Source organism: Lonchura striata, chromosome Z (assembly GCF_050655825.1).
Source record: "Lonchura striata isolate lonStrDom1 chromosome Z, ASM5065582v1, whole genome shotgun sequence".
NCBI classification, from domain to species: Eukaryota; Metazoa; Chordata; class Aves; order Passeriformes; family Estrildidae; genus Lonchura; species Lonchura striata.
This window is the reverse complement of record NC_140740.1, coordinates 40,522,481-40,536,714: the sequence shown is the minus strand read 5'-3', so window position 1 is coordinate 40,536,714 and position 14,234 is coordinate 40,522,481. Positions and strand designations below refer to the sequence as shown.

At 42.7% G+C, this 14,234-nt stretch overlaps 1 protein-coding gene across 1 annotated transcript in view; it reads right to left on the bottom strand.

Moving 5' to 3' along the window:
- LOXHD1 (lipoxygenase homology PLAT domains 1) overlaps positions 1-14,234 on the bottom strand; it is a 177,663-nt gene that overhangs the window by 108,136 nt on the left and 55,293 nt on the right. Inside the window, exons 5-7 of the mRNA XM_077790176.2 lie at positions 5,262-5,360; positions 3,425-3,573; positions 1,107-1,230 (exon numbers count right to left, since the gene is read on the bottom strand). Coding sequence (XP_077646302.1) covers positions 1,107-1,230; positions 3,425-3,573; positions 5,262-5,360 — 372 coding nt within the window. The remainder of the gene's footprint in view (positions 1-1,106; positions 1,231-3,424; positions 3,574-5,261; positions 5,361-14,234) is intronic.

Sequence of the window (14,234 nt, the reverse complement as noted above, 5' to 3'; positions counted from 1 at the left end):
ACTGTTGGTCTAAGAATGAAAACACTTCTTCCCACAAACCCTACCTCCCAGCAAAGCACATCTTAAACCTGTCTCATGGTATCAAAAACATACCTAAACACTATAAGACCATGTAGAAAATAGTTGAGACCTAAGCCAAGTTTTTTTATTAAATCAGACCAAAATTTCAATAGAGACCTGGGATGAAGCAAAAACATCACAACTCATTCTCTTACAAATAATCCTCTCTTTGAAATTTACATTAAAAAGTACTCAAGCATGCTTTACTGTTGGTGTATCTTCAACAAAACCCCAGAGAGCAGGAAAACAAAATACACGCCCATGACTGGTAAAAGACAAAGGAAGCTTTTTGGGATTGAATTACATTTCTTTCCATTTTTTTCCCCTTGATTTTGCCTAACAAGCATCCTGCAGTGAGGGATCTGCACCCAGACCACTTTCCTCACACACATGCAGGGGGAAATACTTCAGTAGATGCTGAAGACCATACAAGGAAGTAAAGAACAGTTGTTACATGCATCATCACAGTGTTTGCCTTCATGCTATTAAATAAATACAAGCAGAATGCTATCCAAATAATCTTTTTCCTTTTGACAAATTCTTTTATGGACTTAACATCCAGGTTTCTTTTAGCAGAGACATAAACTTTGGTTGTCTTTGCTTTAACCATGTTGGATAATAAAAAAAATGGATTTAGAGCTCAGCACTGTGTTTCTTGTTTAGTAAAAGGATGTTTAGCTCTCCAGACAAGAAACTGAACTACAATATTCACTACTTTGTGCTTTTGGAAATAACAAACACCTTCTTTGAGTGCTGGTGAGCAGTTTGCTGAAAGTACAAGCTGTATCTTTGATTTCATGCCCACCAGTCCCTTATCCAGGTGCACCAGGTGATAAACCAGGACATAGGTCCAGCACGGCTTCACAGGTGAGACACAAATGTGGGAAATGTGCTGGCAGTTCAGGAACCCTCACACAAAACAGCCTATCACCAGCAGAGGCTTACTGCAGGTCTCCCTAAGCATAAGGCATTCAATCTTCTAAAGAAAACATGGCTCATAGCCTTTATTTCCCATTTTCTACCAGGGATTCAGGCCATGGTATTACCTGTGGCTTCAGTGCCCCCAACTAGAATGTCCCTCTGTATTTTCCCATCATCTTCGTCTAAAGCAAACCAGCGTCCAACTGGGAATTGGTACACACATTTATTGCCAATGTCCTCAATGATCACCTAAGAGGAAAGAGACACCAAATTGGAAAATATCATGGGAAAAGCAAAGGTTTTACGCAACATGGTGGCAGAAGAGCAGAAGCTTTATATATACGCTCCTACTTGATATTTAACGTACTCAATACTCAAGCAGATCCCACTCCGCTCCCTACTGACAGAATTTCAGACAATCATTGAGTAAAACCCCAGTTTTTTTCTTTTCTTTCTTTTTTTTCCAGTGAACCCACTCTGCATCTCTTGCAGTGTACAAGACCAGATGTCTCTACTATCAAGACCAGTTGGCCTGGCCTGTCTTCCTTCTCTCCAGAGCCTGTTTGCTGGCTACTCTTCTCCATCAGCTGAATGACAGCTCTGTGTTCTGCTTCGGGAACAGGCTGTGTTCTCTCTTTCTCTGCTTTAGAACCTGTAATAAAATAATGCCTAGGCATTTCAGGGTAAATCCAGACCATCAGAAGAGCTTGTGCAACACAGTAATATCACTAGATCCCAGTCAGTTACTACAGGGTGGAACCATTGCAAAGGGACTGCTGTTATGACCCTGTGGCAAGAAACAGCTTCTTATTTGGAAGGATTTGGCTCTTGGACCACAGAGAGATGAAGCTATGCAAATATCATGAGGTTTAACAAGGCCAAGTGCAAGTGCCCAAGTGCCCAAGTACCCGTACCTGGGATGGGGCAATCCAAAGACAGGCTGGACAGAGAATGGATCAAGAGGAGCCCTGGGAGAAGGACCTGGGGGTGCTGTGGGTGAGAGCTGGACCCACCCCAGCCTGAACCCCCCTGCCCTGGGCTGATCCCCCAGCATGGGCAGCAGGGCAGGGGGGATTCTGCCCCTCTGCCCCTGAGCTCAGCTGAGACCCCACCTGCAGAGCTGCCCCAGCCCTGGCTCCAACAGCACAAGGACGTGGAGCTGCTGGAGCCAGTCCAGAGGAGGCCACGGAGTGGCTGCCAGGGCTGGAGCCCCTCTGCTCTGGAGCCAGCCTGGCAGAGCTGGGGCTGTTCACCTGCACAAGAGAAGGCTCCAGGGAGAGCTCAGAGCCCCTGCCAGGGCCTCAAGGGGCTCCAGGAGAGCTGCAGAGGGACTGGGGACAAGGCAGGGAGGGACAGGACACAGGGAATGGCTTCCACTGCCAGAGGGCAGGGACAGATGGGATATTGGGAAGGAATTGCTGGCTGGGAGGGTGGCTTATACTCAGAAATGGTTTTTCACCTCTAGATGTAAGAATCTCTGAGTATAAGCCACTCTAAAAACACAAAAAACATGAGAACAGGTTCAAGCAGGAGTGACAACACTAGAGTGTCCAAGTATTGAACCAAATTACACAAAAAGCATCTAAACCCAGTAGACAACAACTGAGTTATTTTAGCTTCCATCTGAATTTGCAAGGCCAAAGCTGCATTTTACTTAATTGTAAATATCCTGCAGGCTTGTGGCAGAATATAGGGTTGGTGTGTTGGCTGCAAGTAGTCACTACATCAGGTTTCGGGACTCGAGCAACCTTACCAAGCTCTTTAAAAATTATCTTATTACACCCATGATGTGAGAATGAGGTTCTGTGGTTTTTGCCCACCATTATTTATTACATTGAACACAACTTCTCTGTTTTTCATTTCTACATTTTTCATGAGCTGACAACGTTGTAACTTTTCCTGAATTGTGTGGTGGTGGTGAAGCATGTACTAGTATTTGCATTTGTATTACATTGAACTATCCTGTTATTGAGGATTTACAAATATGGGGTCAGGTCTTCTGTGGATTAAAGCCAGATATGTTAAACTACATTAGCAGAGGAAAGAAAATGAGTCCCCTTTTAAAATATTCCTTCAACCACTATACCTTCCTACCTGTAATACCTTCCTACCCCATAGCAGGAGATTAAAATGGGCAGAAAAGTGGAAGAATAGGGTCTTTGTGGCAAGCATACCTCTTTTCCTGAGCCAGTGATAAATCACTTAAATTTGGGCAAGCTATGAGTCTGCAAATTTTCACTGTGAACAGATCCAACAGATAACTCTTGGATTCTGGTATTTTTATGGTCATGGGTTAAGTCAAGAAAATGAAATTATTTGTGTCCTTATCAGTAACCTGTATCACCAGCAATTATCCTTAAAACTCTTGCTACCAGACCACTGAGAGGGTGAGATATTTTGAGCCCATGAGATGCTTATGTTTAATGTCTCAGGAATAACTAACCTTTGCAAGGAACCAGCCAGCAGAGCCACCCTTGTTATTATGCCCGATATTAATTTTTCTTAATTTTCCCAGATTCGGAGCATCGAGCGTGAACTTGTCTTCTGCTCCTTTTTCAAAGTTGTCTTTGTCATTGTCCAGTTTCCTCACACCTGAATGGGCAAAGAAAAGGTAAAAATAAAAACAAAACAAACAAACAAAAAAGCCCCACAACAAACCAACCAAACAAACAAAGAAAACCCAAAAAATGCTCCAAACAAGTAAGTAATAAATAATAACTCCAAGGAGGAAAGGGTTGCTGGTACATGCATGTTTGTAAGTGAAGAAATATTTAGGAATGTTAGAAAGTCACCACTGACTGAATCAAATATTCCCTATATATCAGCCCTTTGCACCCAGGATTCAAGGCAAAGGCAGAGGACTTTATATTCTAATAAAAAAGGTGCCTTTTCTCAAGCACACAAAAGACCAGGATTTCCACTCTAATGTCACAATTATTTGCAGCTCTCAGAGCTTTCAGAAATATATATCCAGATGGCTCTTAAATATATTTTTTTTTCATATCACCACATTTCCCTTTTATTTTTACTGTCTTTGAAAATCTCCAAACTGTTCAAGGAAGGCTTTGGTCACAAGCTGCAGATTCTGACATTTCAGGACACAGAACTCTATTCTGTATCTGAGAGGAAGGATTTATTTTCAAATTAGGACCCAGCCAGGGCTGTTGGCTTTTTCCTGATCTCACAGGGGTTTGCCTTTATGAAAAGTATTGAAGCTGTGCCCTCGTTTGCAGCCTGTGTGATGCTGTGTGTGGGATGAAACCCACCCAATGCAGAGAAAGAGGTCAGTGGGCAACTCATCCCTCTTACCTTAGAGAGGATGAGTCATTCTCTAGGGGTGTTATTTCTCTGTGTGGATACGACAGAATGCCTGGAGACCCAGCTAAGATTCAGACTCCCACTTTGGGATATCTTCAGTGAGATCAGATGGATCCCCCTGTAAAACTCTGGGGGATTAATCAATGATAAACCCTATCCACCAGGTTTTATAATCTGTTCAAGGACACCTGGCACACATCATATCATTTGAATTTGACAGGATATGTGCAGTGTAGAAGTAAGAGAATATTTGTTCCCTGGTTACAGGAATCTCCAGGAATCTCCACCCACTTCTCTTCATGACCCAGAGAACTTGGTTTGGGCACATCTTTTAATATTATTCAATTAATTTTTTAAAAAATTAAATTAAAATTTCCAGACCACTGTTGCATCACATTCTGTATATAAAAATAATTACAATTTTTTAAGCTATTCAAACACAACTAATATAAACCTCGATTAAATTATTTTTACAAGTGGCCAAGCAGGCTCAGCCACCACCTTTGCCACAGACAAGGGATGTCATTAACCATCCAGGTACCTGGAAAATGAGACACACAGTTCCCACTGCATTCCCTGTAAATCCACATTGGTGTTGGACCCTTCAGTGGGTTGGCACTTCCTCCACTGCTTTCTGCTGGTGGTTTATGCTGCATTTTCCCAGACTCTGCTTTTTTTTAACATCAGGTAACGTGAGTCATGCCCACACCCAGCCACATCTGCTGCATTGCAGATGCACCTTCCAGGGGCTGTGGATGAGAGGGCCCCCAGAGTTAATGGCACCATTTGTTGTGCCTTTCACTCAGCCAAATCATTCTGCATTTGCCAGATTGCCTCTGTGTGTGTGTGTGTGTGTGTATGTGCGCGTGTGTGTGTGTGTGTGTGTGCATGTGTGTGTTGTTCAGATCACAGGCCTGCAGAGCAGGAGAAAATATTTTAGGAAATTATTTGCATTTGAATACCTGTGTCTCCTTTCTCACCGAAGATATTAATGAAGACATCTGCATCTGTTCCACTGCCGCTGAGGTCACCAGTAAAAACCCGGACCACGTATTTGTTGACTGCAATGAGGGAGGCAGAAATCCCAATACATTAATAACTCAATGGTTTGATGCAAAACCCAACAATACAGACCAGCTCAGGCTGTGCTCATGCTATCTTGAAAGTGTGGTCTGAACTGTGGCTCTTGGTAAAATGACCCCCTTCTCCACAAGAGGAATAAAATCCATAGGCAGGATTCTGACACTGCATATTCATTGCCCAGGGCAGAAGGACAGATCACTTGGCTCCTGGCCTTGACACTGAAGAGTGAAATAGAAGAGAAAGTGAAAAATTTGATGTGGATACAAAGGCATTAATTTAACTCGGACCTATGAACCAGCTCTGCTTTTTCCAAATATTGATGAGTTACGGAATCAGCCCAAGCTCAGGCCTGACCCCAGTTCTATCCTAGAGCTATTTTGAAAGTTTAGTTTATACAAGGAAAGTAGTTTTGGGAAATAATATCATAGTAATAGAAAAAGGAATAATGGATTTAAACTAAAAAAGGAGAAATTTAGACCAAGTATATACAGTGGGGCAGTGGTGAGGGACTAGCACAGGTTGCTCAGAGTTGTTGACATCCCACCCCTGGGCATGTCCAAAGCCAGGCTGTACGGAGCTTTGAGCAACCTGGTTTAGTGGAAAGTGTCCCTGCTCATCGCAGGGAGTAGAACTGGATGGATCCGAAACCTTCTCTGATTCTCTGAAATGTCAGCCACACTGCATGAATCCAAAGATGTGAAGGTGTCCCCTCTTTCCTTAAAAAAAAAACAAAAAAAACAAACACACCAAAAAAACCCACAAAAAAACCAAGAACAACAAATAAATCCAGTCATCCAGTCTTTTTTATTTAATGAGGAAACAATAGTAGACCCAGGAGTATGGCACCAAACCCTTGAGGGTGAGGCACATCATGAACATCACACACATGTCAGTGAATTTGAGAAGAAAGTTATTCAAACAGATCAGGGTGGGACCCACTTGATTCCCAAGGACAGCAAAAGTGAGCTTAGTTTCTTCTGGAACCAATGAAAAAGTGCCCATGACATTCAGTGTGACTTTATTTGAGCCAAATATAAGAAAAATTTGAGCCAAATATGAACAACTTTCAAAATCTGCTACTGAAGTCACCTGACTACCTTGTTCCTCCAAGCAAACAGCCATGACAGACATCTCATGCTGTATCTCCTGTGAAAAATGAGTATTAGAGGCAGGCAGCAAGACACAAAACAGATGAAGATGAGTGCAAAATCTGGTACTGAACAGTACATTATATCATACAAGCCCTGAACAGAGTTGCTGTTACTGAACCCTGGGCAGCTGATACTGAGGGCTCTGTGCTATGTCACTTCTGTATTTCTGAGTTCTGGGCACACTGATTCTGTGAAAGGGTCAAATGCACAAATCTCCTCACGCACCAATCCTTGGCAAAAATAGAGCTCCTTTCACCACAGAATCATGAAATCATTAAGGCTGAAAAAGACCTCTAAGATCCTCAAGTCCAGCCATTAACTGTAATTCTTGGTTTGCAAATTTTTTTCCTTTTGGCAAGTGCCAAGTTAGAGAATAATCTTTCCTGAACTTCCCAGCCAGCTGCAGAAATGGGTTCTCTCAGGAGTCGCCGAATATCACCCAAACTGGGTTACCACTCGCAGAACAGATCTCCCACCTCCTCCACCATAATCAGTGCATATTAAAAGTTATTCCAAAAGACACCAGAGGGCCTGGTGTACATGCTCCCACAGAGGCAGAGGATGTGAGAGCAAATGTATGAGGAGAGGTTGTTGGACCGTCCCCTGAATTACAACGATGCTCTCAGCTCCCAGGGTGAGGAGTGCAAGGGCAGAACCCAAACAGAAGGGAAAATCACTTGTCACAGTTTAATGAATGTGCTGGGGAAAGGCTAAAAATCGAGCTGACATCCCTGGTGCCTCATCCCAAAACATGCCATGGCAAATAAAATAATAATGAAAAAACTGCAAAAAATACTAAATAACAAGAAAGAGAAGATCAGAGCTGGCCTCAGACAGGGGAGAAAATGCCTTAATGATTCTCTTTAACTCTTTAGCTTCAGTTCACAGAGCTCTAACAACCTGCTAGAGATACACCAACACCAAAAGTGTTCATTTGCATTAACAAAGTGTATGGATGGTGCAATTTACATCTCCTACTTGGCCACTAAGCTGCTCTAACTAAAACTGACCCATTGTACCTTGCAATCTTTAATTACAGACCATGTTTTCCAAGAAGCTTTGCTCCTTGCACCTCCTCTAGAACATTTAATCTGATGTCAGTGATTAATTTTCCATTCCACTTTTTGGGAGACAGAATAACCTGATAGGATACAGTATCCTCAAAAGGACAAGCTACAGTGGCTTAGCTTACATTCCCCTTTTAGGGGCTTTAAGCCTCTGAGATATAGACCAGAATGACATCTCAATGCATGCAGAGCATCAGGGAAGACATACAGAGAGCAAGTCCATGAAAAGCAAGTGAGCAAACACAGTTACAGGAAGAGCACCTTGCATGGCTACTGCAGAAACACATCTGGCCAGCAAGAAAAATGCTGGTGAAATTATTTGCCAGATCAAAAACCTTTAAAGGTTTCTCAGCATGGCTGTGTTCAATATGAGGTCCAGAATGACATCTTTTGACCTCCTACTTGGAACACCAAGGGCTCTGTACACATACAGGGCTGCTGTCAGTGTCAACCTGATGAGGAGCCCTGTGGCAGAGCTGACTCCTGAGCCCATGGATGGGCCATCACTTTGGACTGGTGGCAGTCACAGGGCACTGTGCTGTGAGGGTCTTATGTTGTCCCCTATAATATAATAATGGCTGTGGTGTGTGGCGGGTCCTGGCACAGCTCTATTCCATGCTGATGTGCTTCTGTAGGCAAAACTACTTCAAGAGCTTTAAAGGTCCTTGGCTTAGCTTGGAGCACATTCCTGCTTCACAAACTATGCCTAGCCTATGTTCATAAGCTCTTTTCTTTCATTTTTTCCTCCTTAATGACTCTGAAACTGGATGCTTAAACCTGTCCTCACATCTGACCCTTAGGTCTGCTTTCAGAAAAAATTCTGCTCCTCCATCTTCAGGAAGCAAAGCCTGAGCCATGCAGAATTTTTGCCAGCACTTTCTCCCTCTCTCAAGTAATTTGACATTCAGCTGCAGCAAGGAGAGGAGCTCTTCATGCTGCTCAGGGGTCCTTCTGTGCTTTGTACATCAGCACATCTTACAGAGTGACATGGTGGATGAGCAATTTAAATGGAAAGGAATGCTGCCTCTTAAAACAACAGTGAGGATTCAGCTGCTAAAAGCATGCAAGAGAAAGCTCTCACTGCAGCCAGGAAGAGATCTGCCATAAGTCAAGTACTCTTCATTTTGATCATGGGTGAATGTTGTTCCCTATTCTTTAAACCTATGGCAGAAGCATCTTTTAAAAAAAACCCACTTTGCTTTATTTTTCTTTAAATTCCAATGCATGGCTCTGACTTTATCTGTAAAACACAGATCAAGATGTTGCCTGGATATTTTTTTTCCTCCTGAATGCTTTTCCTAGCACTCAGAACATGCAAAATGTTAATGTAAAAGCTGTGCCTTCATCGAGCAGTGCACAGGCTCACTGCAGCACAGGCACAGGGAGGGGAGCTTTCCTAGGAGCAAAATTAGCAGCTTCAGAAGCACGTACTGCAAGATGCCAAGAGCAGAACAGCCAACAAAAAATCAGTAGGAAGAGCAGTAGCTATTTTTTCTTGTCTTTCTACTTTCACATTGCAATGCACAAGTGTAAATGCCCTGTGTGGTAACAGCATCTTCCTTTTCTTCACAATTGTGTGTCTGCATTTGAAGACATTGCCAGGATAACATCCCTGGGAGACAGTGGGGTGGCACTGATTTGACCCTACTGCATTAATTTAGCAGAGGAGTGGCAGTCAATCAGCCTGTCTGCTACTGATTAACTCAGCCTCAGATTTCAACAGACAAGAGGAAAGGTTAATTTTGCACTCTGTGCTGGAGTCAGGCTCTCTTCACTGAGAGTCAAGAGGTTTTTGTCTGTGAATTTGATGCACTCCCGACACATCCCGGGGGATGAAGGGTATGGGGCTGCTGATCTCCTAGCCTCCAGTATTCTCCATCCAGGCTGTTCCCACTGTCATCTCCATCCTGGGTGCAGCATTAGCCCCATAAACTGCCAAGAATCTTTTTGTCCAGACCCAAAACCCCTGGGTGCTTTTGTGCAGCCTCTGTCCTGCCTTCAGCCATGGAAAATGCACGGACATATCCCAGACAAATCCTGCCACCTGCAAGCTGCAGCTGACTGCCCAGCCATGTGATATTCATCTGTTAATGTCATTTATTTATCAATATGATATCATGGTCACTTGAAGCACCATAGGATGGAAATTCCTAAAGAAATTTTGTATCTACTATTATTTGGGGCATTTGATAGTGTGTTTGTGCACAATCTGCTGAAGGAGACTGAGATTTGGGCAGGAAAAGCAATTTGACTGTGTTTCATTACCTGGGGTTATCACCTCCTGCGGGGCACAGTGAATTCCCAGCTGTGCTTGCCTCCCATGTGCCTGACCTAGTGTGGAGCAGGGCAGCAGCATCCAATATCTGGGAAATGTCACAGCCTTTACAGGCAAAGCACATGGGGTTAAAAGCAAGGAACTGAGCCGTAGGCAGCGATAGATCCTTCTCATAAGGCAACTCTGAGCAATTATCCTTCTGTTTTCACAGTGCTCTCAAGAGCAGCAGTGTTTGAGATCCATCCTTTGCTGCTCAGCACTGAGTAGGCAGATTTGGAAAGGGGCTGGGGGAAAGGGATGTGGATAGGGGATGGCCACTGCTGCCATCTCTGAATTGCTGCTGAAAAAGGAATACTTTTGTGGTTAGTGTGAAAAGAATTGTTGCTAGAGGGAGAGGGAGGCACCTGGACCTGCAGACAAGGTACAATTGCAACTTGAGTCTGCCACAGCATTGCATGAGCTCAGGATGGTGGTTTAATCCCATATGCCTTGGTTCCTGCCTGCCAGATTGAGTCAGTCATTCCAGCCCACCAGGAACTGTCTGACAAAACCACTTCTTGATGGAAGGGACTGACTTGTCGAAGTGGAAGCTCCTTTATACCACTGCCGACAGCAAGTTCCTCAGTGACAGAGTTCTGGGTCAGATCATCCTTAAAATGTCAGTCAGTCTATGGCTGGGGCACAAAGCTGGGACCTGGCCTTCCAACACAGTTGATTCACAGCAAATATTTGAATTTAGTTCTTGTTTGTCCTGGCAGAGAGCTCATCCCACCAGGATAAAATAACCTCTTCCTACATTAGCTTCTGGTGACCTTCTGGTTGGAGATGTGCTGCTGGTGTTGTGTATCCAGCAACTGAGTCTCTACAAATGAAAGGAAAACTCACTCAGCCCATCCATTAAAGCTCTTTGTGACACAGTAGTAGGGACCCCAGAGACAGCTACATGCAGCAAAATATAATTATAGCCTAAAGCAACTCCTGTAAAAGCAGAGGGGTTCCTCTGAGCTCACCAGCAACCAGTCCTGTCTCAGAATTGGGTCCTGCTCTTGCATAATGCAATGGCACTCAGACAAAGAGGACTTCTTTTTTCTCCCATTCAGAAAAGTGTTGAATTCTAAAGGTTGGTTTAGACCTCAAAAATAATTAGTCTCTTTCAAGGGTGATTGGCAGCTACATTTTTTAATGAGCCGTGCCTTCAGAGGTGGGGAACAGCATTTCTAGCCAAGGGTTCAAACTGGAAATGCAGATTACAAGCACACCTGGAGCAGGAGGTGTTGGAGAAGGAGGCGTTTTGCATTTGGCAGAGCACTGAGCAACTTGGTCTAGTTGCAAATGTGACTGCTCATTGCAGGGGCTTGGAATAGCTGACCTTTAAAAGACCCTTCCAGCCCAAAGCATTCTCTGATTCCATTGCTTTTGTCTGTGAACATCTCTGCCAAAACACCGTGTTAGCAGAGGAGATATGCTGAGGAGTCTGCAAGGATTTGGGATTCCTGTCACTAGAGGCAGCATTAAAGATGCAAGGCTGCCTTGACCCTGGTTCAGCACTTCTTTAATCTCACAAGAACTCTCCAAAAGTGTGTTCTTGAGAGATATTATTGCTGTCGCTCAAGGAGGCCCAATGTGTGGGAAAAGGAAAGGATTCAAGGAGAATCTGGATGACGCTCTCAGATACAGGGTAGGATTCTTGGTGTTGTCCTGCAGGGGCAGGTTGCTGGGTCATGCAGGGCCAGAGTTCAGACTTGATGCTCCTTGGGGGTCTATGTGGCCTTGGGGTATTCTGTGACAGATTGTGCTGCTCTGTCGAATACTGCAGCACCCTCAGTCACTGTTCATGGCCCTCCCACGATGAACCCAGTCCCAGGCCACCCCCCCAGCCAGAAACCATGAGATTCAACTCCATTTTCTGCAGCTCTTACATGAAACCACTGCACTCAAACAGTTAATATATTAGGATTCAGCCTGGATCATCCCTCTGCAGGGCCTGTGAGAGGCAATCTACCACATGCAGGAGACTTTCCTTGTAGGATATGCTAAACTGATGTTCCTACTGTGACTTTAAAGTGATGATGACTTTTTGAAGTGAGCTTTAAACGACCTTGCTCAGGAGACAATAGTAGCTTAGTTGCAGAAGCATGGAGCTTAGCACATGGCAACCCACCTTGTGACAGCAGTGCAAAAATAGTTGTTCATCTAATTCTCCAAGATTTAACATTATTTTTCATTTGTTCAACCCCAGGGTGGGAGACCATTAAAAAAAAAAAAAAAGGCAAATATTTCAAAAAATAAATATCTGTTTTCTGCTTTCACCAGATCTGCTATTATCAAAATTGAAGGAATAGTTGATAATATCCTCTTGGCTTAAACACTTTTGCTCAGAAATAGGAGTGAAATAATTTTACAGTATTGTCAAAAATCATACTGTTAACTCTGTACTTCAGTCTTGCTTTGCATAGATCAGAACTTTTAAAAAAAGTTACTTAATTTCAAAACTGAAAGCTGAATTAATTTCCATATATAGACATAATTAGTCAAAATTATCACATGTCTTCAAAAACATGCTGTACTCTCTGTTTTGTATTGGGTACACAGAGATCTATTTACCAGCCACACAATCTTGCCTCTCCAAAATCTTTTTTCTCTTTATAAATTACAAATCTCTTTTTCTGTCCCATTTCAGGGCTCACTGTATTTTTTGTGTTTTTCAAGTCACCAATGTTTCTTTTTATTTCTATGTTTCCATTTCTCATTCCTTTTACATGAGAAAAAATGAGAAAAAAAACACAGGGGAAAAAAAAAAAGTGTGGCAAGTAAAATGTCCAGAGCTGCCTCATCTTGGACACAGTGACAATAAGTCAGGTAAAGTTTGCAGGGAAAGTAAAGTCCTTGTTAGAACAAAAGAAATATTTTTGATCAAAAAGAAAATACATTTATGGATATTCAGTATGCCAGATAGCATGACAATTTTTTTCCCCATTATTATAAATGGGGTGGTAAAAGTTATTACTCCTTCTACAAACCCTGTTTATTGAATGCTTTGCCATACAGCAAGACCTCATCCTGAACACAGAGGGTACTTGCCACTACTCAGAAGCAAACAACTCATATGTATTTCACAAATACATTTATCTGCATTTTCCTGTGCTGATTATACACTTTCAGAGCAAATAAAGATGCATTTTGAAGAGAAGATAACACATATTAATATTTCATTTCCTCTTCCTCATCTTTGTGTCCTTAGAAATAATATTTTTTAATTTTTCCCATCACAAAAGTTACCAAAAGCATGAAATTGTGTGACCTCATTTTGAAACAAAATCCAGAGGAATCCAAGGGTCACTTAGGTTTTAAAAGCCCTCCAAGACGATTGAGTCAAACCATTTCCCCAGCATTGCCAAGGCCACCACTGACCCATGTCCCCATGGGTCACATCCCATTATTTTAAATCCCTCCAGGAATAAGGACTCATCCATGAGGGACCAATGTTGGTCTTCAAGCCCAACCTTTTATAAAATGACATTGCAAATCCAACAGGACATCATCAACTGGTGCCTCACATCCCAAATTCTGCTCCTTACCTGAGCTTCTAACATCATTGGGAAATATTGGCCACATTTTCAGTTCTGATCCAGCCCAGCCCTTAAGGACATGCACATCCCAGGATGGACGGAAGGATTTAGCTTCTGACTCAAAGTAAATAATGTGCACCAACACCTGCTGCTTCAGATGTTTCCTCAAGTCACAGCCAGGTCAGTGTTCATAAGCCTTCAAGTCAGCCAACAGCCAACATTAAATCTCTGGACAATGACCTGTGAAGCCTTAAGCCAAGAATCCTCCAAAGAGCAAAGGAGTAAACTCACATTTACAGCTCAAATACATGAGTTTTAGGTCATAGTGGATCTGAAAACCTCAGAGAATACCTATAGCAGGTTAATGCTTTGATAATAAATATTTTCAGAAGTTTTTAAAGGCAAGACATCCCTCTGTCTGCATGAGTACGCAGGGAAATTTCACCACTCTAATTTCACCTCTTTACTAGAATCCAAATCCCAGCTGCTCATTGTGACTTCACAACCATTACGCTTAGGGACATATCCATGGAAACTCTCAGATGCACCATGTATCATCCCCAGATCAGGCCAGAATTGACTCAAACAACTTTCCCAATCAAAACTGCTTCTTGTTTCAGCAAAGATGAAATGTTGTGTCTGACTGTAAAAGACCCACTCCTAGAAAAAGAACACCTATAGTTGATCTCCTCTTGTCATCCTTTTTTTAGAATATAATAGCAGTAATAATAAAGAATAGCAATAGGTGGCTAATTTTCAAGACATTTAAATATCAAAAAATTAAACACAA